Below are 25,869 nucleotides of genomic sequence, written 5' to 3'. Positions count from 1 at the left end.
AGCCTGCGCCATCGCCACCTGTGACCTCTACCAGCATTCCAAGGCCAGGAGGGATGCCCTGGCCACCAGCCCCGGTGGGGAGGGGTCCCGGGCCCACTCCTCTAGGACTCTGAGGGGACCCTCTGGCTCCGTCCTGACCAGCCTTGCTGACATCTGCAGCCCAGTGGCCTGCCTGGACCCAGAATTGCTGGGAATCTAGGCTGTTGGGTGAGAAATTCAACCACAGGCGGAGGGAAGTGCTCCCTAACACGTGTGACACCTCCAGTCCGGTCACAGTGACATACGTCCCTGAGGCCAGCGCAGGAAAAGGCCATCCCAGATGCACACCCGTGCCGTCCCCACTGCACATGGACCAAAGTGCTGTCTGCAACCAGAAGACAAACCGCCTCGTCCCATGCAGCCCCCCTTATCCCCTCCCCCGCGCCCACACACACCCATGAGAACCGGGAGGTGACCTGTGATCTATTCTTAAGTGCCAGATGAGAACACAGATAGCCTAATAGCAAAATAGTTCTATTTGTTTATTTAAAAAAAAAAAGTTTAAAAATCCTAAATCAAAAATTGTACTGTAGGTAGCACTGTTCAGAGAACAAGATCCAAATGATGTATTTTTACCTTTATTAAAATTATCTTGTATTTACTATTTTTACCTGAAATGGAAAGAAATAAAATTACCTCATAATAGCCTGGGGCGCCCCTGTGGCTGCGCTGCCCTCCTGTTGTCCTGTGCCCTCTCTGGAGGTGGCCTTGGGTGTCCCAGGAGCAGCGCTGCTCTGGGAGGAGGAAGGGCAGATGGGAGGGGGCGGGTACCACCCCCTGAGAGTCACCCAGCCAGGCCCCTCACCTCCCAGAGTCTCCGCCTGTCCCCAGACCTAGTCACCCCACCCTCACCAAGGTCAGGAAGGAAGCAAAGCAAAGAGTGAGGGAAGCAAACATTTTCTCCCCCCCCCACCCCCTCTCACCCTTTTCCTGGAGTGGGAGGGGCCGCCTGGCAAAAGGAGCCTGAAAGCCTTCCAAGGGGCCTAGGTGTGAGTAGGGAAAGCAGCCACCAGAGGGCGCCCCAGCCCCGAGCGACGCCCATTCCGAGCAGGCGACGCCCATTCCCAGCGGGCTGGATGGCCCCAGGGATCACTGCGGAGTAACACGAGCTGATGCACCCTGAGCACTTGCAGTGAACCCCGCAGGGGCTCTGCAGGCATCGGTCACTGAACCCTCACAGCAACGCTCTGAGGAGGGTCGAGGTCACAGGTTCAGATGCCTTGCAGACACCCTCGACAGGCAAAGTACATGGACGCATGTGCATCTGTGTGCATGCATGTGTGGTTTCTAGGTGCATATGCGTGAGGGGGCCTGTGTTTAGTGCCATACAGTCTATCTTCGGAGACCAAAGGTGCTGACTCAACGCTGCCCTAAGAAAAGTGCAGCTCAAAGGCAGCGATAAACAACTGAATTGGTCCCAGCTGACACCCAGCCCAGCTAATTGTTGCTGGAAGAGAGCGGGCGTTTTGCCAAATCCTCCCCACTTCTAGGGGGGGAAAGCCCATGGTGGTTGGGCCTTGGCAGCCAAGTGGGGCACTAGAGAAAGTACCCTGAAATGTGACTCCAACCCGGGCCTTCCCAGCACCACCACTACCCAGGGCTCCGTGAGAAGGGGACAGAGGCAGCCGGCAGGACCAGGGTGTCTGTCTGTGCAGGGAGCTTTGCCCAGGGGCTTACCACGGGCGGTCCACGTGGGGCCCAAGGGTGGCTTTCAAAGCACCGGCAAATCCCGATGAGCCCATCACACTGTGAGCTTGTCTTTGTGACGGTGCCTTGGGAGGAAGAGAATGGCTGCTCCTCCGTGGCCCCCCAAAGGCTGCAGGGGATGATGGAGCCCCTTGCCGAGCCGTGGGGCAGGGATGCAGGGGTAAGTCCATTCCTCTTCCCACGAAGTGCCTCGGTGCCCCATCTGGAGGAGAAAGTACCCACACTTGTGAAAAATTTCCTTCCAGATCCCTCATTTATCATCATCAGAATGCGAATAAACACTTCTAAGATGCATTATTCAGTGGCCCTGCCTTCTACCCAAAGCAGCTGGCAACCCCACTGTCTAACCCCGGGGTGCCCTTTCCTATCAGACCTATGCCTCCAGTTTGCTTCTTAACTAGATGAAGGAAAACAAGTCCCACTAAGTCACTGAAACCTGGGGAGGAAAACGAGCTGCCCCCGTCAGGTTTTGGCGGCTGTCTGGGGGTGCTGTCAGTCCAGGAAGGGATTCACGGTGGCCCGAGAGATGGGGGGAGGGACCCCTCTTTCATGGAAAGCTGTTGGAGAGGCCTTGGACTGAGGGCGGGCAGAGCTGTCAGCTGCTAGGCAGGTGCTTCGTGGTTTTCTAGGCGCTGATGGCCTCCCTCGCTCTCCCCCTCTTCCTGGGCGCCTCTGGAATTAGCCAGGCAGGGGAAGCAGCTCTTGGAGACACAGAAACAGAGGAGTGGAGTCAGGGACGGGGACAAGGACAGAGAGGAGGGGGAGGAGACAGGGCCCAGGCCCTCCCTGCAGAGTCCACAGACAGGCCACCCCCCCCAGACTCGCACGCCTCCCCAGGTACCCAATGGGTTGCTGTGCAACCTTCTGCCTGTCACTGTGTGGTCTGTCACTTCTGTGTGTACATGCAACCTTAGGCTCTTTGTGTCTGTGGGGCTCAGGAGAAGCAGGGCTGTCCAGGCCTCCGGGTAAGCAGTGGTTAAGGAGCAAGTTCTCCAGCGACTTGTCACCTCCTGACAGTTCCTAGTCAGACGTGACAGATCCTAGTAACACCGCCTGGGCAAAACCCCCCAATTAGCCCCCAGAGCTCTTCCTGAAGGGCAAGAATTCACGCACTTGAGAAAGCACAGCCCTGCTCTTCCCATCACAGGGCCTCTCCCTCCCTCCCAGCCAGGCCCCAAGGAAACACCTGCCCCAAGCAGCCCAGGCGGGAGGAGGTTCCCTAATAGGGGGCGACCCTGCCAAAGTTCCTCCCAGGGTCTGCACACCTAGGAAGCCAGTGACAAGAACCATCATCACGTCTGCGGGCCTTGGGGAGGCTGAGGCACCGTGTCCTGCTCTGGGGAACTCAGCCTTGGCGTCTGGTTAAAAATAAGCGGCCTCATCGCCTGTCAGTCCTCAAAGCGCTCATTATCTCCTATATAAAGGGTAGAGCTTGAGGCTCCAGGAGTTTTGATCCTGGGAAGCAGGGAGGCCACGCCCCATGCTATGTTTATCTGTCTCTTCATCCCCTGAAGGGCGGACTTAGAGGGCGGGACTCTGGGATAAGCAGGTGGATTTCCAACAACTCAAGCTTGTTAACCCTGCAGCAAGCCCCCTTCCCACCTCTCCGCAGACAGAGGGCCCCTGAGCTCCCCAGCCTCAGGGCGGAGGCCCCCTGGCCGGCTCTTCCTGGAAAAAGAAGCGCCCTGGGTTTCTGCCTCTGCTTCCCCATCATGGTTAAGCCCTAGGGAGGTACCCGGTCCTTTTAATTCGGGGGTGGGGGGGAAATGACACAGAGGCAGGAGAAAAAAGTGTCCAGGGCTTGGGTTCCTGAAGAACCCAAGAAAGGAGAGGATGGAGGGAAGAAGGAAAAGATTTGAGAGAAGCGGTGCTGCAGGACAGAGGGCTCCCCCCAGTTAGCCCCGCTTCCCTCCAAGGGCCGGAGGGGGATGGAAGGAAGGCTCTGAAAACAAATGGCCTCCTTGGTGCCATAGCGATGGGCCAGGTCCTCCCCCAGCATTCGGGGCAGCCAGGGCAGCAGGAGGAAGAGGAGGTAGGCTGGGGCTCCCCGAGGGAGGGGGACAGGGGTGGAGGGCGCCCACATGACAATACGCTTAAAAAGTGCGGATTTCACATCCTCAGAGTGTCTGCATCAGGAGGAACTGGGTCCAGCGGAGTCCATCGGCCGTGCCCGCGGGTCCTGTGGCACCGACCCCACACACCCCCACGCCCACGGCCCGCCCGCCCCAGCAGCGCGCAGGGGAAATAGAAGGCAAAAGAAGGCAGCTATATGCAAATAAACACGTGCCAGGACCCACTCTGGTGTCTTTGGGCAGATCGGACCCTCTGGGAGTGGACAGCACTTCTAACTGTGCCAATTCCACCCACCTCCAGGGCCCCGGGCTCACGGGTGAGGCAGAGGGCAGGCAGGGCAGGGGGTGGGAGAGGGGAGGGCCTGACTTGGTCCTGCCTGTGACCGCCTCTTCGGCCGCAAACTCGATCTCACCCCCAGTCAATGGACCCTGGCACCAACACAGCCTCAAGCAGGGCAATTGCATTCCTGCCGTTGCCGTGAGGCTTCTAGCATGTGCACACTGGGAACCAGAGGGTCGCTGAACAGGACAATGGGAATCTGGGACACCAGTGGTCCCCTCCCTGCCGCACAGACGGGCTGTCTGCAAGAGAGGTCAAACAGATGAGCAAAGGGAGAGGGGAGAAGGGAAGGTGGGAGGGCCTGGGGGGGGGGGAGAAAGGGGGAAAGGTGGAGAGGGCAGCTGTGCCATTTCCTTGCCCCTGAGGCCCTTCCTCCTGCGGCTCTTCCTCTGGTTGGGGAGCTGCTCCAGAAACCTCCTCAGCTTGGCTGCCAAATAAAGTCCCATTCTGGTTGATGCTAGTTTGCCTGGGTTCCTTTACATCCTCAGAATCCTGATGAACACAGAAATGACTCTAGAACTTTTCTGCCTCCCCTCTCTACCCAGAGCAGTCTTGCATGTCTGTAGTTAGAGGGGCAAAGGCCAGAAACTGCCACGATGGTTGTTCTTGAGACTCCCTGAGCTTCATGGCAGTGGGTGACGGCACCCAGCTGGTTAAACTGTTTCCGAGTGAATGCACAAGATGCTGGGTACGTAAGAGCTGCACTGGGGACCAGGTGGTGGGCGCACCTCAGGCCTGGGAGGGGACTCTTCTTCCCCCTCAGCTCCGGCTCCAGCTCTGGAAGGATCCAGAAGTGGCACCCTGGGCACTTCTGTGGGGGACAGTGGCCCCAGCGAGGCACCTCTCCCCAGCTGTGCCAGCAGCAAAGAGCGGGGAGGCTGAGGGGGACCAAAACAGCAAGGGGACAAGGGGACTACAGCTGTCACTCTCATTTGAGGGGGTTACCACTCAGAGGCCTCAGAAGTAACCTGCGACACTTTGAGGATGACCAGTTTCTGGCTGGCGGGGTCCCTGCTGTCCGCAGTGAACGTGGCCTTACTGGTAGGCGCGGGCTGCAGAGGTAGGCTGTGCGAGTTACATAAACACAGCTCAATACTGGATCTGGGGACGCGTGCTGTTTTCGGAGAGCTCAGACGGCTGCGAGTGGCCCGGATCCCAGCAGCTGTACCACCGACTCCTGGGGTTTTCAGACTGGTGGTGCCAGGGGGGCAGGGACCACCCCAGACCCAAGCTGGATCAGTCTCCACAAGGGAGGAAGATAGGCTGGATCATTTCAGTGATGGAAGAGAACAGAGCCCAGGGTTTCACTCAGCTCCGATCAATCACAGGACAGACACGCCAGCAAAACAGAGCCACTGGTGGCTCCCCGACCTGCAGAACTGAATGAGAAGCCGCAAGGCCACGGAGCCCTGCTGAAGGTGAATGATCTGAGAGCCCGGCAGCTTTTTTAGGCACCTCCCCACGTAAAGACGCTCACAGCATCCTCCCTGGCTGTCACCAGCAGCGTGAACAGAATGTGTATTCTGAGCCTTGGTAAAAGGCCCTGAAGCTGGGGGCCAGGGTGTCTTTTCATGACCCCCCCGCCCCAAAGGCACACGGATGTACTGCTGCTGTACTCTGGGCCTTCCAAGCCACCATGTCCCCAGACACCGGCTCCCTCCAGGGCAACCACTCTCATTGCGCTGAGGCTGCAGCCAGAGGCAGGTATGGATCAGTATTCTGGTCACTCTGGAGAGATTCTCAGCTCTTCCGCCCAAGGGGAGAAATACCGCTTTGCCGATTCTTAAAGACTTTCCAGTCCTCTCTCTGCATACATATGACACGAAAGATTGAGCCGAAGGTGAAACAAAAGGGACCTCTTCCAGACAACAGAGCTCACGACGATGGTTTCAGACAAAAGCACGTATGTGTGAAGAAACCCAGGGATTGTCACGCCCCACACAACCCGGGGACGCATCGATCCCCCCACAAGTGTCCAGGGCCAGATGCCTGTGACGCTGAAGAGACTCCAGGTGCACCAAGCCTCTGGCACCCATCACACGGTCAGGGATGAGGAGGGGGCTATAGAGTGGGGCCTGAGCCCCCAGCACCCCAGCCAGAGGAAGAGAAGGTGGAGCTGCCCACCCCCCACACTGCCATGCAGGTCCCTGGCCGCAGAGACCCCAGGCAACCCAAGCAGATGTGGAGGGTGAGAGCATCATGGACCCCAGGAACCCACGGGCCTCTCTGCTGAAAAAGAAGCCAGAACCGCGAGACACTCAGCTGCGCCACCGCAGAGGGTCTGGCACAGCGAAACTGCTTACCTGCCAGGCCTCTGCATCTCCGCCCTGCAGACTGTGGCCACCCAGGGCCAGAAGCCTCCACTGGCACAAAGCACAGGAGCTGGGGGCTGTGTGACCTCCTCCTGGTCACAGCCCAGGCCCCGAGCCCAGCAGCACGGATGCTAGTGGACAGAGAGCCAGGAAACTCAGCCCTGGCTGCTGCCCTGTTCCAGTAAGGATTCAGGTGAGTTCCTAAGCGAGAGAGGAAAATGAGGCTATGGGAGTTTATACCACATCAGGGGCCTCCAGGAAACCCGCTTGGGTTGGGGGAGGCCTGCCTTTGCTAATTCCCCTCCCACGTGGACACCCAGCTTGGTCCCGTGATTCCAGGGAGCTGGTTCAGCACAAGCAGTGGCTCCATCAGCACATGCCCCCAGGGGCTTGTCCTCGTGGACAGCTTGGCTTTGCTACTCACTTTCAAGACGCTGCATGGAGAGAAACCTCGGGGGACCAGCAGCCTCTGCTTCTTTCCTGTGGAGCCCAGCACCCAGCCGTGCAACAATTCCCAGCTCCCAGTGCGCAGAGAGGAAGAGCCACCCAGCTGACACCTGTCAACCACAGGCTCATGGGAAATAGTGTTGTTTGAAGACCTAAGTTCTGAGATGGTGTCTTCCCCAAACAGGAGGCAACTCAAAGGGATGAAAAGACCCCTAACGCAGGAAAGGAATCTTACCCATTCACCCCAAGAGAATGACTGCCTCCCCCCACCGGTACCTCAATCAACAGCCCAAGAAAGCAAGTCCGCAGGTGTTGAAGCCTCAGTGAGGAGGCTCAAGCCCCCAGGGCAGCTTGGCTCCACCTGGAAAGAAATCTTGTTTCTATGGGCCAACAGAAACCAAGAAAACAGCTCTGGCTGTCTCACGGGAGGAGGCAGGCTTTGCCGAACAAGCTCAAGGCAGTCAGTCAACGAAGCCAAGCCCTCAGCTGGGAGCAGATAAGCAGATTTGAGATTTGTAATGAGAGTGGCAGATGCCTCGGAGGTGGTCACAGGGCAGAGGCGGGTCACTGCCTGGGGGCATTGGCGACTCTCCCTTTGATTCCCAGCCTTACAGCCCTCCAGGCACCGGCACACCCCTTATCACACTCAATTAAAACAGCCACCCAGCCGGTGGGCAGGGCAGGGTTTGTTATCCTCTCGTCTAGGGAGCTGGTAGGTAATGCAAGTATCCCATTGGAAGGGCAATGGCATACTTCCCTGGGGCCCCTGAGCGCCACATACTGGGCTGGGTGCAGAGTGGGTGCCAGTGAACACAGGTGAATGGGGGCTGCCCTTTGGCTAAACAACCCGTGTAGAGGGCCTGTCCTGGGCAGCCCGGGGCAGGAAGGATGCGCCTTGCAGGGCATTCGTCAGTGCCATCCTAGGACCACCTGCCTCAAATCTCCCGGGACACTTGCTGATGACGGAAAACTACACACTGGGAGTGGGGCCTAGGAATCCATATATTTGGAGGACAGGGGTGCCCACACATATGAAAGTCCTCAGACCAGGGATCGAACCTACGCCACTGCTGTAACCAGAACCATAGAGGTGACCCCACCAGATCCTTAGCCCTCTGAACCACCAGGGACCGCCTAGGAATCTGTACTTTAATATGCTCCCGGGTGACTCTGGTGGTCCGCTGCGTTTGGACACCATGGCCACGGAAGTCCCCCTGCCAGATAACATGGCCATCAGGTCACCTGACTGATGGGCACTAAAGGACTGGGGACTCATGGTCCAGGGCTCTCACCAGCTGTCTTCACCAAGGAGGTGGGACTGATCCAGTTTAGGAAGCATGCGTAAGATTCAGGCACACAGAAAAGATGGGGGATAAGGCACTGGAGTATCGAGAAAAAAAAGCGGGGGTGAAAGTACAATGTGACTTTACCCTGCGCTGCAGACCCACACCCAACAGCATCTTCACGAAGGAAAAACTCCGCACAGGAAGCACTAACAAGGGCTGGGAGATCACGCTCTCCAGGCACGGCCTTGGTGGGACTGGGTCTCCTGCCTCCTGGACATGAGGAAACGCCACTCCTGCTCCACAGGGGTCACAGGCAGGGTCCCCTCCCGCCTGCCCTGGGATCTCGGGGCTCGCCTGGAGTCAGACAACCTGCCCCAGTGAGGACAGCAAGCTTCCTGGGTGTCCTGGCACAGGACCACCTGGGAGGGACCCTCCAGGCCCCCTCCCCCATGCCAGGGGCAGTTCTGCCAACGGGGGGGCGGGGGGCAGAGAGAAGGCACCAAGCTCCCCTCGGGCCCAGCAAGCTGCGGGGCAGGGGGGCGGGGGGTCCACTCCTCTTCCCACCACAACTAACAGGGCGCAGGGGGGGGGGGGGGGGGAGAAGCAGAAAGAGGGGGAAAGATTCCCAGGCTGAGATCCACACTTTATTTTTATCACCCTTTCCGACTCTGTGATGGAATCTAAGCCACTTCCGTTGTGTATCAGAAGGAATGTGCTGTTTAAGTGCGCTGGTAATTAGGCCCAGGTAATTCGCTCTTTAATAATCAGCTTGTTGCTCCCTCCAGCTCCCTAACCCGCTCCTGCCTCCGCTCTGTTTCCCGCCCAGCCCCCTCCCAGGCCGGATGCCTTAAAGGGCCCGGCTGGCTTATCATCTCCCTTTCTCTCCCAACAGGAGTGGCAGGATTGGTCCAGGCGGGCCTTTTCCAACCCAAGATTCAGAGGGGGCTGGGAGAAGGGCCCTGAGGGCCTGAGGAGCGGACTCTGGGAAAAGGTGCTCTGTGGGAGCCTGGACACTGGAAAGGCCAGGGTGCTCCCCTCGGGCTCTGCAGACCCCCGACTCCATCCCCCAGCTGCCCGGGGGGGGGGGGGGGGGTGTGTGGGGGTGGGGGGGGGGTGGGGGGGTGGGGGGGTGGGGGGGTGGGGAGGGGGAGATGCTATTTCTGCGAAGCCAAAATTGGCAGGAGTCTCTCTAACATCCCAGCCGGCCGGCCGTCCCCTCAAGTGGGTGCATAGAGGACAGAAAAGTGTCCTTGGTGACGGTACTGCCAGGGTCACCGTGACTCTAGGACTCCTGGCGACAGACAGCCACTACCTTCCTGGGCAATGCCTGCCAGGCCTGGGCAGGAAGGAGCCTGGAGAGGGGGACAGGGGCAGCAGGAGGCCTGATGGATGAGGCTTATCAGAAAGAAGGATCCCAGAGAGGGGAGAGAAATAAAAATGCAACTTACTGTTGCTACAAAATTCGTATTCTCATTAAAAAAGCAAACATAGTCGCTGGAGAAATTTTCAAAAACCTCAGCACTCAAAAAAAAAAGAAGGAAAGAAAAGGAAAATCGCCCTTAATCCCATCATGCAGAGACCATTATTAGAGGGTAGTTACTTAGGGTTTTCTTTGCATAGGATATCAATCCCAAGCCACAAACTCAAGTGGGTCATGATGTCATGCGGAGTTCCCGTTGTGGCGCAGTGGAAACCAATCCAACTAGTACCCATGAGGATGCAGGTTCGATCCCTGGCTCCTCAGTGGGTTAAGGATCTGGCGTTGCCATGAGGTGTGGTGTAGGTCGCAGATGGGGCTTGGATCCTGTGTTGCTGTGGCTGTGGCTCCAATTTGACCCCTAACCTGGGAACTTCCATATGCCGTGGGTGCGGGCCTAAGAGAAAAGAAAGGAAAAAAAAAAGAAAAGAAATGTCATGCTATTTTTCCATCAGTGCTTCTCCTCGAGGAGCCCACCCTGAAGCGCTCGGAATCTCAGCTCCGAGTCCACACACCCACTCTCCCCGGCGCTGAGCTGAACTCTGCGGGCAAAGCTGGGTGGGTGGCTCTCCTCCCAGCCCTCCCCACGGGCGTCCACCGCCGCCACCGCCACCGCCGCCACTGCCCTCTCTGCTTCTGAAAGGTCAGTCCTGCTGTGCACCCCCTCGTTCCCTTCTAGAGGCGTCTTCGGGCACCCCCTCACCACCCTCCCCGCCTTCCTGGAGCAGGGGTACCTGAGCCCTCCTCGTGTCCAAACCACTGCAGAGCTGGAGGAAGCGAGCTGGGCCCCCCACCTGCACTTCCCCACATGCTAAGGTGAGCTCCCTGTGGGGCTTCCATCTCCCTCTGCACCCTGGTCCCCAAACTATCCGGGTTTCCAGCCTCCCTCCCAAGGCAGAGAGTCCTTCTGCTCCCTTGAAGGGACGCCCCCCCCTCAACACCTAAGATTTCCTTGTCTCGCCAGCACCTCTCCTAGTCCACGCTCCCACCCAACACTGCCCCAAAGGTTGGGGAGATGCCTTCTAATTGTGGGGACCAGGACGCCTGCACAGGGCTACCACACAGGCCTGCGCAGTGCGTGCGCTGAAGAGAGGTGGCCGGCTGTGGGCTGAGGATGCAACTGGAAGCTAAAAGCTGCCCTGGCCCTGCCACCGAAAGAGGTGCATTTTCACAATTCGCTCCCAGGTGCCATAAGGCTAGCACGGCCCTGCCCGGCCCTTCAGGCCTTGTCCCAAGCCTCCTACCCAGGCCTAGAGTTTGGGGAGCTCAAAAGCCAATCATTCGAGTCTGCTAACTCGGCCATCCCTTCCTGTCCGAGGCAGCTAAGGTTGGGCAGCCTGACCACCATCGGCCTGCCAGGAAGGGTCACAGGTGTCAGCACACGCCAGGGGACACCTTGATCAGGGCTCGAGGACATATTTCATACACACACGCACACATGCAAACACGCACACATGCAAACAAGCACTCACACTCCTTGCTCCAAATGCTAGATTCAAATCCTTGGGGCCCAGGCCAGAACCTGTCTTTTAAAAGCTCCCAGGTGATTCTGAAGGGCTTGGGGAGAAGGGGTCCCATGAGGAGAGAGTCCCTGGAGACCCACCCGCAGCTCAGCAACCCTCGTGGGGGGTGCAGATGCTGCCCTTCTGGCCTGGGTGGGCGATCCCAGGACCCGGCCCGGCTGGGTGAGGGGGACGGTCACACCTCACACGCCCTGCACAGGCCCACGCATCTTCCCAGTTTCCCTCTTTGGTTCCGGTTGAGACGTTGGGAAAAAACCCTCTCAACGCCATGTCTGCGGGTGTGTCATTTGAACGGCTCTCTCTGAGGAGGGCCAGTGATGCCAGGTCCTCCGGCCCCTCTCCCACCCGCAGGCAGAGCCCGCAGGCAGCGTCTTCAGGGAGTGGCAGGGGTGAGGGGAGAAGCCCCTTCCCCAGCACTCCTGGGGTTGGGGGGGCAGCCCCCATGTGCCGCCTCAGAGGAAACTTCCAGATGGAGACCCCCTCACTCCTGAGCCCCAGGAGAAGAACAGGTCAAATTTCCTTTGCCTCAGCGTAAAATGGCAAAGCTGATGCAGTTTCTAATTTAGGTTTTAAAATGCCACTTAAAGGACAGCTTCAGTCCTGTCACTTGAAACTTTTTTTAAATAATCACATTTCCTCATGAATCAGGCCACGGGCATATGTGTCCCTTCCTCCCTGTCAAGAACTGACAGAGCGAGAAGGACATTCTCAGATTTCTTCATGACCAACGTGCGGCTTCTTGGTCAGGGAGCCCTGAGCCCTCTCCATGCTCCCTCAGCCAGCGGCCTCTGACGGGGATCCTGACCCCCCACGCCCCTCCCCGGGGGAGAAGAGAGAAGAGGGTGCTGCCCAGAGGCACAGGTGCAAGACGGACAGGGAAGAGACCCCCACTTCCCCAGATCCTGTCCAAGGGGAAGGTGTCGGGGAGGGGTGATGGCTGAAGGGGAGACGTCTCCAAAATTAAGATAATTGGGATTCCGAGGAGCTTTGTAGGAGAGGTACCAAGTTGTCTTTTTGTTTGGTTTCATTTAAACTTTGGAAGAAAAAGAAAAGCATTTTTCTTTTATGGAAATTCGAAATCTTTGAGGAATAGTTTTCTAATTATTCCTCAAGGAATATATTTCTGAATTGGGTAAACGTGGCTTCTCCTCCTCTTTCTGGAAAAGGAAGGGAGTCCTAATATATTGTAAATGTGGGGGGCGGGGAGGGGCAGGAAGCGTGTCTTCCGAGGGGGGCTCTCTTTGCCCACCCTCCCGTCACCTTGGGAAGGGGCTCTGGGGTTTGGGCCCATGATGACAGGGTCTCAGGAGCCCAGACCAGCTGCAGGGGCGCCATCAAGAAGGAAGAGTCTTCCCTAGAGGATTGGGTTTGCAGGCTTGGCCTGGTCCTTGCGATGGGGGGTGAGTAGGGGCGGCGCCTGAACATGCAGGGCTGGTACCCACCCCACAGAGGGAGGTCAGGCCTCTGACTGTCTACCTAGGACCCCGGATCTGGAGCAGAATCTAGAGGCAGAGTTCAAGCCTGCCCTGCTCAAGTCTCCCATCTTGGCCCAGACCTTCTACAGGCTGCCTGGGGTGGGGTGGGGGGTCCGGGGTGGCCCAGAGAAGAATGTACTCATGGCAGGGGCTGGTGACACACCTTCTGGCAGGTCCCCAGTGCCAGAGCTTCTTGCTGACTCAGATCAGGTCTTTCTAGCTGGTGCTGCCCTTGGTCATGGGTGGGGTCACAAGTCCCCTGAGCTTTCACTTAAGTCTCCCAGGTACAGGTTCAGCCACACCTAAACCCTACGAAGGTGGAGCCCTCCCCAGTCCTTCCTTTGCAATAGATTCCCTGTCCCCACTTCTCCCCAGATACCACATCGGGCATCCCAGGCAGAGCTGGAAGCAGGACCAGCCCTCAGCTTGTCTGCCCGTGGGAGCCCTCAGCTCACAGACCTAAGTCTGTGAACAAGGAAAGACCTCTTCTCACCGTCTCCAACATACTGGAACCACAACAGGCATCTCGCTCATCAAGACCCCAACCGTGCCGCATCTTCTGCTCAGGCCTCACTTGAGACCTCCATGGCTTTGGATAGGGATAATAATGGAGGCTGGCCATCAGGAATGTTCTAGAACAACCCGCCAGACTGAAAGGAGGAGCATTACGTGCACCCACGTGCTGATGTCTGGACATTCCAACCTGTCTGCCTCAATGTCCCGTCGAACCCCCGGCAGGGGACAAGGAGTAAACCCCTCGGTGGGTACCGCTTCCTCCGGGGTTTACTCCAGGGTGACTTCCACCGTCTACATTGCCCCTTGTCTACATTCTCCCAGTAAGGACCAAATACTACTTTTACAACCAGAATAAAATCAAGAGGAAATGCGTTTATTTTAAAAAGGTCAGTGGAAGCCACTGGACGTCACTGACTCAGGTAGTGACCTCAAGATAATGGGTTCCCTGTGGCAGGGGGCCACCTGTGGGATGGATCCAGGTGGGTTTACCGGGAGGCAACGAAGCTTCAGCTTCTGGCCCGAACTCACGCTGCCCTGTCACGTGTTTATAAAAGTTGCAAAGCCAAGAGTTGAAACAGCTGTTTCCCACTACAACCCCCCACCCCACCCCCGCTGCCACACTCCTCCTCAGGCTGAGTGGCACTGAAGGGACCGTGGGAATGTGGGTGACCCAGACCCCAGGGGAGAGGAGGCTGAGTCAGACATTCCCCCCACCCCAGCATCAGCACATGTTACTGAGTGGTTTCCCGTTACTTTGCAGGTAAGGTCCTTCCGGCCCTCCCTCCACTGTGGTTCCCAGAAACACTCAACCACTTGAACTCACAAGTGTCAGGACACGAAGGTACAGGGTCAGAGTGAGGACGGGGTGCGGAGTTGTCAACAAACACGGGACACCCAGAAACATGATGACGGAAGGGAACTGAGGTTGGAAACATTCAGCCCTGGAAGTCAGTCTGGACTTGTAAAAATTCTAGCTTTTTAAGCTGTCTCCCTTATTGTGATTCCGTTTCTCATGCTAAATAAATATTTACTTTAAAACCTGATTTTGTGGTGTTGTCCTCAGAGAGGGCCCCTAAGACGTAGGAGCTCCGGGTTCCATAAAACCTGGCTCCGCCCATAAGGATGGGCCACAGGGCAGGGGGCCGCTGGAATGTCAGTGTCCAGCCACGAGGCACTGCCCAGGACATCATGGACCTGATGCCACTGACCACAGAAACAAAGCACTGGCTCTGAGGGGCTCTGATCTTGGCTCAGACTCACAGGTCAAAACCCAAGCATGTAACTCTCACCTTGGAAGACTCTGAATCTGGCACGTGGTCAAAGGCATCCGCCAACAGCTGGAGACTGCCCGGGTCTCATCCACCCAGGAGAGAGGTTGGACAGGAAGGGTTGGCTGGGGAGCGGGCTGGGAGAGGGGGGTTCTGAGAAGAGGTGCGTCTGGCTGGGACTCCGGCCCGGCACCTGCCCCTTCCTCCAAGCCTCGACAGCCCAGGGTGAAGGGGCCCCAGCCCCAGGAGGGGAGAGATGACTCTACTCTTGCCCCACCTCCAAGCCCAGCTCTGCACAGCTGCACACATCCTGCCTGGGGGGGACTCTTCTTTCTGGCCACCCCCTGGCCTGGATGAGACATTCAGCTTGAAGGGCTCCCCACCAAGTCCTTCCTTCCCTTTTCCTCTCCCAAGGGTCAGACCCCCACTGCGATCTGAAGGCTCTCCCAGCCTACCCCTACTCCGGCTCCCACACCTTTCCTCCCTGCAGGTATGTCCCCTAGGAAATCTCTCACTCATGCTTCCTCAGAGGACCCACACTGACAGAGGACCAAACTGGATTCTTCTTCTGGCCATAATCAGAATAATTAAAGGAGACTGCAAGACGGTCACTTTTGCATTGTGAGATTCAATGCTGTTCAGGGCCACACCCGTGTGCCATCTAAAATAATCCTGCAGCCCACCTGAAGGAAGCATACCGAGCCTTAAGAAATGCAATCCAACAAAGAGCCATCTCCAAATGCGAACTTTCACATGTAGAAGATGGATCATCAGTGGGGACCTGCCATTCGAGGTCCACTCGTTGTCCTGGGATAACCCATATGGGAATGGCTACGGGGGTACGTGTATGCCTGCCTCACTCTCTGCATCACTTTCTGTGCAGCGGAAGTTAACACTGTCCATCAATTATACTTCTGTCGAATTAAATTAAAAAAGAAAAGAAAGTAGGAGTTCTCGCTTGGGCACAGTAAGTTAAGAATCCAACTGCTACGGCTTGAGTCACCACAGAAGCGAGAGTTCTGGCCAGCATAGTGGATTAAAGGATCTGACACTGGATGCAATCCCTGGCCCAGAAACTTCCATATGTGCCACAGGTGTGGCCATAAAAGAAAAAAAAGGAATGTAAAAAATAAAATAAATAAAAACTCTCTTCCTGAGTGAGTTCTGTAGGTAGGCCCGGCCTCACCACCAAGTCCAGGCCTTTCATGAAAGAGTTCAAGACGCCATAGACGGGATGGGGTGTGGGGCTTCTTAATGGACTGATTATACCCGTTCTCTGCTTTGCTGCCTGTCGCCACTTCTGGGTCCCAGGAACCCCCTCTGGCTCCCAGTGTCCTTCCAAGTGCAACCTCGTGGGCCAGGCTCCCCTTCCCCTGAAGTATAGGGACAGGAACCAGAGGACCCCAACCAGAAGGCCAGGTACCCCTGAGCCCGCTACCGATTCCAAACAACACCCCTATCCCTTTTAGGCACATGCTGGCTCCATCCCAGATTCAGCCTACTTCCCGTTCTTGGCCAGAGCAGCGGCCTGTTTCTTAGTGGGCAGTGACCCCACTCGTGGCTCCACTCCAACACCTGACCAGGCAGAGGCAGTGGGTGGAGTACAGCTTCACCTTTGTGCAAACCCCTGTCCTTCCCAGAGGACGCTAGGTGATCAGGCTCAGGGGGTGGCCGTTTGACCGAGTAGCCTGCAAGCTTTGTGTCCCTGGAACCCGCTTGTCTAGAGACCACACAGCTAAAGGAACCCTGACTGGCAGAGGAGGTCACGTCACTGACACCCAAGAGAAAGATGCTGAGGTACTAACCAGTGAGGCTTGGTCTAGAAAATGCCCAGAGTCCACCAGCGTCAGAGGCAGCACACGGCCTGCAGACCCAGGTCCCGGGCAGCCCCGGAACCACGTCACTGACCCTGCATCCCACCCTCCCATCCTGCAAGACCCTCAGGCCCGTAGGATCAGAAGACAGAGGTAGAGACACCCTCTCTGGGATCAGAGCTCTTCTGCGATCTCTCTCCTGGCAGGACCGTCTCTCCCGCACACCCCTTCCCGTCTCCCACCTTCCCGCTCCTCGGACTGCAGCCCCCGAAAGCCCTGGCCCGACGATTCGCCAAGCCTACTGTTGTTTGTTTCCTTTTGGAAAAATCGCTTCATTTCAGAGCCTGGGCTTGGCCTGCTTGCTACAATAAGCAATATCAAATGCAATCTGTGGTCACTAACCACTGTGGTTGCCAAAGCCATCTTTATTTAAAAAAAAAAAAAAATGCCAGGGGTGATGTTTCAAATCAAAACATCTGCGGGCAAGGGCATGGCCAGCATTCACAGAGGGCACGGAGGCTGCTTCACAGCAGCTGAATATGCCCTGTACACAGGGAAACCCACACCAGCAGCAGCCAACTCCAACCCCAGACAGCACCGTTTCACCCTTGACGTTCACCCCAGCCCCCGGATGACGCTGACGGCCTTAATAATCATTCCTCTGGAGAGGAAGAAACAAAAATAGCTTCGCCAGGCACTGCGGGCCGGCGCGGCACCGTTTATGAAATCCTGGGGCTGTAAAGCGTGCAGTCCCCCAAGTTGCCATGAAACAGCTACCAAAGGGCCCATCGCGGCAGGAGGGGCGCGAGGCCTCACTGCCCCCGGTCCCTCTGCAGACAGGCCAGCAGGGAGGGAGCACGTGTCACTCAGCCACCACATAATGGCGAAGAGGTGGCGCCGGGTCTCAGCCCTGTGACCGCTGCCTGTCAAAGCCAACCTCCGGGCCCCTTTATAATCTTCCCCGCGACTTAAAAGTGTGGGTACACAAAGCTCCCCTAATGGAAGGTCGCTCTGGCTTGTGTAAAAAGCTGTGTAAACTTCATCTCCGCATTTACTCAGTACAGGCCTTGTTTGATTTCCTGCCCAGGGATGTGCAGGACACGTGACTGCCCTCCCCGGGGCTCTGAACCTCTTTCAGCAAAGAAACAGTGCCCTCCCCCTCCGAGACCAACCCCCCCCCCCAAAAGGGCAAGGTACCGCCTCCAACTTGACCCAAAGGAAAGGCTGTTTGGCCACATGCTCTCTGCTAAGTACTCAATGGAAAAAGCAGCTTAAGACTGAGTGGACCAGCAGGGGCTGCCAAGTCCGAGGCTCCCTGCGACCCTGACCCAGCCCTGTGACCTTGGCAAGCCCCACACGTCTCGAGGCTCCAGCTGCCTCCTCGGGAAAACGGAGGTGACAGCGTGGCTGTCTCGCAGGTCGCTGTGAGGAGCAAGTGCTTGGCCTAAGGAAAGAGCTCTGTGGCTGGGGGCTCCTAGAACTGCCAATAGAGGCAGCCCATGGGAGCGGTTCACTGCGTGGACTCTGGAGCCCACAGCCCAGGTTCAAGTCTCAGCTGCACCATTCACAGGCTGCGAGGCCTCGCGGATGTTACTTCTGCAAAATGCAGTCTGGTGATGAAAAGCAGTCACCCTGAGGCGTGAGCGCTGCCTGGGGCCCCAGATGCAGAGATTTCCCTGCCCCACCCTGGGCAGGGGAGCTGCAGAGCCCCAGCATCTATGCCAAACCCTCTGCAGACAGCCCCGGCCATAGGCCCACTTCCTGGGCGACCGCAGCACGTTTCTAGAGCAGAACCAGAATTCATTTACCATCCGCTCTTATGTTAGAGCCCCAAAGGCTGAGGCCTGCCCAGATGCCACTTAGGACCTCTTCACTGAGTCGCCCAGACTTCCTTCCCCCGCCTGGCGTCTTACCCTATGGGTGGACGGGACAGGAAGTGGGGTCAGCCAGGCCCCCATGACTCCGCATGCAAACACATGGAGGAAATTCCAGGCCAAGCCGCAAATGGAGCTACAAGCAAAAAACATTTTGATGTTTTCCTTCATTGTATATATCTTAGATGGGCATGAGCTTGAACAAAAAAGAAATGTTTAATATGCAATTTGAAATAATTTTGTTCTATACCTTAAGCAAACACCCAGGGCCCAGGGAGTCACTGACAGCAAGGGCTTCGCCTGGGTAAAATCCCCTCCATCCAATTCACATGCCTGTTCTCCCCTGGGCTGAAAGCGTCCCTGAGGAAGCTCGTTCTGGTTTCCCATAACGTCCCTGGGAATCCTGCCGGCTGTGTAATACTGCCCCAAATAGGTCAGGCCTTCAGAGGAAGGGACTCTGTCCCTTGCCTGATGGGCCCACATCCAGGGCTGCTGCATCACTGTTACATGGGGGTCAATCTGTGCTAACACGGATAAGCCCTGGCCCTGGCAGAGCCAGCTTTCCCATCTGGAAAATAAGGGGTGGGCTAAGCAGCCACCAGGCATGGAGCCTCAGGGTCCTGTGCTGTTGGAGCACACTGGGCAGCACCCCAGAACCCAGGTGGGCAGATGGGGTCTGCCCTCTACCCCATGCCCACACATGGCCTTCTGTGAGCCTTAGGCTGACCCATGGAACTGCAGGGAAACAGTGCCAAGGGTCTCGTGAGCATTTCTGCACCTGTTCCCAAGCTGTCAAACTCCTTGGGGGGTCAGGGCTTAGGACCACAATTTAAATGTTAGACAACAGGCTTGCAGAGGTGTTTCTCCTGACTGAGCCAGGCTTTGTGGGAATGTGCTCTGGGCGAGGGTGGCCCTGCACACCTTGCTTGTTACTGTTAAGCCCTTGGGCCAGGTGGGAGGTGTGATGGGGAGAGAGAAATAACAAGCTCGTTTCAGCTCATTTGCCACTGGTTCCTTCACCCAGCGCTCTCCAAGCTCTCCCAAGTCCTGCACCCCTTGAGAGGGGAAGGAGGTGTAGGGGAGAGAAACACAGCTGCCTTCTTGGCCCCACAGGGGTCTCAGAGTTGGGACGAGGTGGCGGGGGGCGGGGGGGGTGGTGCCCAGGATGCAAAAATGGAAGGAGGCACACTCACTCCTGACCCTGCACTTGAACTTCGACAGCAAGTGCCTCCTTCAGTTTTGAGCCAGACAATGACAGTCCAGGGCAGTCAGGAGTTCTTGAGAAGTTCAGGGGCTGTGGTGGCAGGGGGCACTGGTTCCCATTCCAGTCTGGGGATGTGGGGGTGGTGGAACTCTTCTCAAAGGAAGTAAGAGTTTGGACTCCTGAAACAAGGAGACCCCCCTTCAATCCTGCTGACAGCAAAGGCTTTGCCAGGGCTGCCAAGGGTGGTTGTGCCATGGCCAGCATCACCTCTTCCCCAGCAGAACTGTCCAGGGTCTCTGAGCAAGTGAGCCCTTAATGGGGGGAGCCCACGTTCCCTCGGGGAGAGAGAAGCTGGGGCCCATGGAAGCAGTCCCAGTTTGTCTGCGAGCCCTCTGGCCCTGCCCCCCGGGGCCTCTGCTGGACCCCAGTGCCCTCAGTGAGCTACCCAGCCTTGGGGCTCGGAGCCAACAGGGCTGTGCCTGGAGAGAGGGATCCAGGAGAAAATGGAAAGCAGGTACCCATGGCCTGCTGAGCCTGCTCTCTGAATCGGTTTTCTGTTTGAAATCGGTTTGCTGAATCCATACAGTCTCTGTGTTGCATGTGTCTGTAGTCGTCTCGGTACCGTCTGTCTTTCCGTGACCCTGTGTTTTCTCCCTCCCTCTCTGTGTGTCCCTGTCCCTGAGTGATGTGGGGCCGGCCAGGGCAGGCCCAGCCCTATCCTCTCTCTCGCTCTCATTGGTTCGCAGCGGCTCCGGGGACCGAGCCGCCAGTCCCGCCCCCCCGCCCGCGACCTGAGCGCACCGGGCCACTTCAGAGCTCAGTCTCCTGCTCAAGACAGGAGCGCAGCAGCTGGTGCCAGCGGGGACAAGGCTCGGCGCGCACTGGGCATCTCGACAGGGACTCCGGCTGCAGAACTGCTCCGAGACGCGGCGGCAGCGGTGGCGCGGGAGGACGCGGAGGACTTCCTGCCTGAGCCCTCGTTGCATTCGGCGTCCTGCAAGGACCCCAGCCTCGGCCGCACTGGCCACTCACCTCTCGCCGCCGCCGCAGCCCAGGGGCGCTCCGGGGCTCATCGGAGCCGGCGTCTGAGTTGAGAGGGCGGCCGTAACCCGGGTCGCTCATTCGGAACCGCGCGTGGCGAAGACGAGAAACCTGGAAAGCACGGAGGTCTTGGGTGCCTAGCCGTCCAGCTCTGAGCCGCGGGGAGGGCAGCTGAGCGCGGCAGCGAGGGAGCAGCGGCGGTCCGGGGGCTCCGCGGCCCCGCAGGCACCGGGGATCGGGGTCAGTCCTGCGCAGCGGGGCGGTGGGGCGGGGGGCGCGGCATGGAGGCACCGGGAGGCGCCGAGAGGCGCGAGGCGAAGTGAGGTGGCCGGGCCGGGGTCGGCGGCCCCGCGGGCCATGTACGGCGACGTGTTCAACGCCACGGGCGGCCCGGAGGCGGCGGTAGGCGGTGCGCTGGCTCTGGCAGCCACGGTCAAGGCGGAGGGAGCTTTGCCGCTGGAGCTGGCCACCGCGCGCGGGATGCGGGACGGCGCGGCCGCCAAGCCCGACCTGCCCACCTACCTGCTGCTCTTCTTCCTGCTGCTGCTCTCCGTGGCGCTTGTCGTCCTCTTCATCGGCTGCCAGCTGCGCCACTCGGCCTTCGCTGCGATGCCCCACGACCGCTCGCTGCGGGACGCCCGCGCGCCCTGGAAGATGCGGCCGGTGTAGCGGCGGGGCCAGCCAGTCCGGCGGGTGCCGGTCCCGGTCTCGCCACCAGCAGTCGGTATGAACCCTGCAGGGCGCTCCTGACTCCCCTGGGAACACTGTGCCCTGACCCCAACAACCCTTCCAACCTCGAGCTGCAGCCGGGACATCAAGGGAATCGGAGGCGTTAGGACGCTGCAGAGGATCCGGACCCTCGTGGCCCCGGGGAATCAACGTTTTGCTCCCCTGGCAGAGCCTCTTTTTCCTGGACAGCGGGTCCGCCGGGTGCCTTTCCGCAATTCGGCGCGCCTGCCCGGACGCGGGAGCCCTCCTCGCCGCCTGCCTACTTCCCTACTTCGTACATTCAAGGGGCAGGCGCCGCGAGACTCCCTGGCCCTGTGGCAGTCTTTCCGCGGCTGCTACCGCCGTCCCCTTCTTTGGCACCAAGGGTCCCACTAGGTTCCGAGCGTGAACTCATCCAGACTTGGGAATGATGGCCCTTGGGGGCTGCATCCCCGGGGGAAGTGAGGGGACGCGGAGGTTCACTGGGTCCCGCCAGGGTCCGAGGACCCGGTTTTCCCTGCCCGCAAGCGCGGAGGGGAAGCAGTTCTAGAGGCACAGCGTCCCACTTGCAGCAGCCTGTGGTCAAAGATCCGCGTCCTACATACATCTCCAGGGGCCGTATTTCTACAATAAAACCTCACCGAATTAGATCCAGTGCTGAGGCCGCTCTGGTCATTGGTTGCGCCGCTGGGGAAGCGGGGATAAGGGCAGGGCGAGCCAGAGCAGGCTGACACCAGCGCCGGACCTCCCACCTCCCACCTCCCTGCGACCCAAGTCAGTTTTAATGATACTTGCTCTCTAGCTCGAGCTTTCTCTGGGGTCAGTTACTTGCTCTGGCAAGTGTTTTCAGAGTGGGTTTCAAAGAGGAATTGCTGCCTCATGTGCTGAAATAACATCCCCTGTTACAGGCAGGGCTCCACCGAGACCTTCCCCGCCTCACAGTTCTTCCCACCTGGCATCCATTCCATTGCTCTCAGAGCCTCTCTGGGCCTGAACCCTATCAAAAGTCACTTCTGAACCAGAACCACCTGGTGACACCATCTGGTAAAAGGCCTAAGGGTCAGGGGACAGGGGCAGCTGCTCAGCACTTCTTCCCCAATTGGGTGGGAGGCCCTGCTCTGAAGAGCCAGCAAAGCAATGGATGAATAGGCCCAACCAAGAGGAGCCGATTTCAAAGCACCTGAGAGGGAACAGAAAGAACTGTGATAACCTTGACCCTTTTCAAAGTGAACCTAAGTCTAGGGAGTCTTCTTTATGGCGGTTTAAAATAGGAATCACGTGGTCCATGAGGCTACCAGCAAATGTTTGACTAAAAGGAGATTTGGTAGATTATCCAATCCAGAACTTCTAAACCATTGAGGGGTCGCTCAGGTTTTGAGGATCTGAAGACTTGTCTGGCAAAATGGATACAGGGGACACAACTGTGCGAACTTTTTGTGAGGGCTGACCTAGGGACCAAAGCTGAGGCTGGGAAAAGACTTGCCAGGGCCCCAGTCTCGGCCAGGGCTCCCCACCGTCACTTCTCCTCCCAGCCAGTGCCCAGGACTCCCTCCCGTCCTGTGATGCAGCAGAGTTTCATCTTGGGCTCCATTAGCCATGTCATAGAGAGCTAGCACAGCTGAGCCCTAATGGAGCTAGTTCTGTGACGTGCTCACAGAACACTCTGGTTTGGGGAAATGCAGCCAGATCCTTCTGGCCTTTTGTAATGGTAACTCAGCTAATCTGTGTGACCCTTGGGTGCAGAGAAGATGAAATGGAATAAATGTTAAACCAACACGGCTGAGAGAGGGGACCCTTCAGCCCTCATCGGGGAGCCGTGAGGGGCAGGAGACTACTGCAGCAGCAGCACGTCCTCCTCCACATCTCCCAGGGGCCACATCTCAGGGCAGCATGCAGAGTGCTCAGAAGCACAAGCTCTGGAGCCTGTCTGGATTTAAATGCCAGCTCTACTGCACACTGGCTGATCGGCCCTGTGTAAATTCCTTACTCTATCTTAGCGTGTTTCCTTACCTGTGAAATGGGTATTCGATCACCTAGCTCTACAGGTTGAATGTCAAATGACGTAACCAGTGTAACATGCTGGCATCCAGACGTTGGCTGCTGTCGTCACCGAGCCTTGGGCTTGAGGCAGCACTGCCGCAGGAAGAGGCTGACCCACAGACAGGACACGCTTTCCCCACGGCTCCCGGTCTACCAGGACCACAAACAAATGCAAGGGGAAAATATCAGAGCATGACTGGCCCAGCGGTTCCCAGGCCAGAACCAGCTGAAGCCAGAGTGGTCCAGGAAGCCCTTGGGACCCTGTAATAAAATGCTGGCCCAAGGCATCAAGAGGTTAAAGTTAAAAAAAAATGCTAAGATGAAGACAACTTGGAAAGCATCTTTCTGATGCTTCTGTACGGTTGCAGTGGGTTTAGCTCAAGGTGAAAGCCACTTCAAATGAGCAAATACTTCTGGAAGAAATTCCTAGGTAACTGGGCTGTGTAGAGTTGGAATCTAGAAACCAAAGCAGGGGGAGAGGAAATGGATTCAAGTTCTGCTTTTTACCAGGACTGTGGCTAGTGTTAGACTTGATGAGCAGTGTTAGCTCCTTTGTCATGTGGGACCTGGTCTTGGATTCTCCCCCGGGAAGCAGGGATTTGGCCAAGTTCATGTCTGTCTTCTGCGGGTATGTGGGTAAGTGGACTAGAGTCTGGTAACTGCACACTGTGGTGGGTATCAGGAAGGGCAGTCTACATACACACACATCTGCCTGCCCTTTGTCCTCCCACCAAGCCCATGATGCTTGGAGCTACCTTTGACAGGCTGGGCACGGCAGGCTAAAGAGAGGGCTGAGAGCCACCTTGACATGGGTGTTTAGCTGCTCTGGGAGCAGACAAGAGGGCTGAGAACACACTTTTAATGCAAGGGAGGGGGATGGGTAGGGGGAGAATTAGGGAAGGGGGTTGTAGATGCCAGGAACAAGGGAGAGAGAACATAATTCAGTGACCAAGAGCCGGAGCCCTGGAGCCAGGGAACCTGATCTTGGCCCCCCACTTGGTGTCTGGGTCCTACTTCTGGATTTCTGAAAACCTGCTTCCTCATCTGTGAAATATTTGGGATAATAACAGGCCCTGCCTCATGGGGTTTTCAACACTGTGGGAGACACTGTAGGTACAGTGTTCAGCTCATGTTTGCCAGGGAGTGAGTGCTTGGGATGTGAGCTGTCATCATTATTAACCAAGATGGCTATTTCAGAAGCGTATGCAGCAGCTCAAACAGTAAGTGCTCTCCCCCAGTGACTAAAACGCATCACTTTGCCAAGTAAATAAGATCCTCCTTCCTCCAGCATTCTCCATCTCAGTTAACTGCAGCATCATCTGGTTGCCCCAAGTAAAGCTCATGGTGGGGAGCTCCCATTTCGGCGCAGTGGTTAACGAATCCGACTAGGAACCATGAGGTTGCAGGTTTGATCCCTGGTCTTGCTCAGTGGGTTAAGGATCCGGCATTGCCGCGAGCTGTGGTGCAGGTTGCAGACGAGGCCCGGATCCCGAGTTGCTGTGGCTCTGGCGTAGGCCAGCAGCTACAGCTCCGATTCGACCACTAGCCTGGGAACCTCCATATGCCGAGGGAGCGGCTCGAGAAAAGGCAAAAAGACAAAAAAACAAACAAAAAAAGAGTTCACGGTGGTCATTCCGGACACCAAACTCTTGTTTACCCTCTGGTATGCAATCCATCACCTCCCAGACACCACTCCACTGGATGCCCCCTCATCTCCACATCACCACCCAAAGTCAAAGCCCAACACCCACTTCTGTCTCTTTCCAAGCAAAGCACACATCGGATCCCAGTATCTGCTTCCAGCCCCAGCTTACACTCCTGGAGCATCTCCTTGCTCTCATGCTGTAGAACAAAACCCTAACCTTGGCCTACAGGAGGCAGCATGCTCGGGCCCCTACCAGCCTCTCCAGCCTCACATGCCTTTTGTACTCCAGGCTGTAGACACCGGGGCCTTTTGGTCCCGAAAGCTTCTCTGCCTAAGCTCTTGTCTTCCCCCTGCACCTGGCTAATGCCTTCTCATGCTTCAGGTTTCAATACCTCTTCCTCCAAGCAGATATTTGCCTGAGTTCTCAGAGAAGATCAGTTACAATTATTCATTGGCCCTGCTCAGCTCCCTTCTCCCAACTATTAAATAACAGCTCAAGTGGTGGCCTCATGTCTCTCTCTACTAACACATAAGCTCTGTGATGTCAGGGACAACGCCTGCCTGCCCACTGCTGCCTTCCCAACACCCCGCATAGTGTTAAAACAGACACTGAACGACGCTTGAGTGGAATTTAGTGGGAAGACAGAGCTACAGGTCAGGGTAAACTTTTGAACACGTCACCTTTGATCTTCCGTCTTAAACTAAAACTTGTGTCGGATGAAATATTGAGTTGAACTCTCCTTATTGATCGGCCTTCCTTCCCAGTGTCCAGTTTCGTGGAGGTGGTAATCCAGCAAATTGCTAGCAATGGACATTTCTTGTCTCCATTCATGTAACACTTCAGTTATTACTGTATCTCCTGCAGAGACTAAAGAACATGCACTTTAATCGTTCGTACCTTTAGCCATTTCCGCTTGAATGACGCCTTTTCCTGCAGGGGAGCTGAGCTCTTTACCGAATCGTTCATCGCTTTCGGAATTGCCTTGACGAAGCATCAACATCTCTACTCCTCATACTGACTCCTTAACCTCTTCCTGGACTTGGATCCAAGATCTCCCTCTCAGTGAGACCTTCTTGGGTT

At 57.1% G+C, this 25,869-nt stretch overlaps 1 protein-coding gene across 1 annotated transcript; it reads left to right on the top strand.

Moving 5' to 3' along the window:
• The first annotated feature begins 20,142 nt into the window (after positions 1 to 20,142).
• Positions 20,143 to 24,821, top strand: SMIM32 (small integral membrane protein 32). Its single transcript, XM_085014639.1, has one exon. It carries the CDS (start codon positions 20,753 to 20,755, stop codon positions 21,062 to 21,064), a length of 312 nt encoding a protein of 103 aa, XP_084870765.1. The 5' UTR covers positions 20,143 to 20,752; the 3' UTR covers positions 21,065 to 24,821.
• Positions 24,822 to 25,869: the final 1,048 nt, after the last annotated feature.

The sequence above is a fragment of the Sus scrofa genome, chromosome 2 (assembly GCF_054392235.1).
Source record: "Sus scrofa isolate SSC_HxYL_T2T_F1_AM1 chromosome 2, Sscrofa_HxYL_maternal_Yorkshire_Landrace_v2.0, whole genome shotgun sequence".
Classification (NCBI taxonomy): Eukaryota; Metazoa; Chordata; class Mammalia; order Artiodactyla; family Suidae; genus Sus; species Sus scrofa.
Note: the sequence above shows the minus strand (reverse complement) of the source record. Positions and strands in the feature narration are given on the sequence as shown.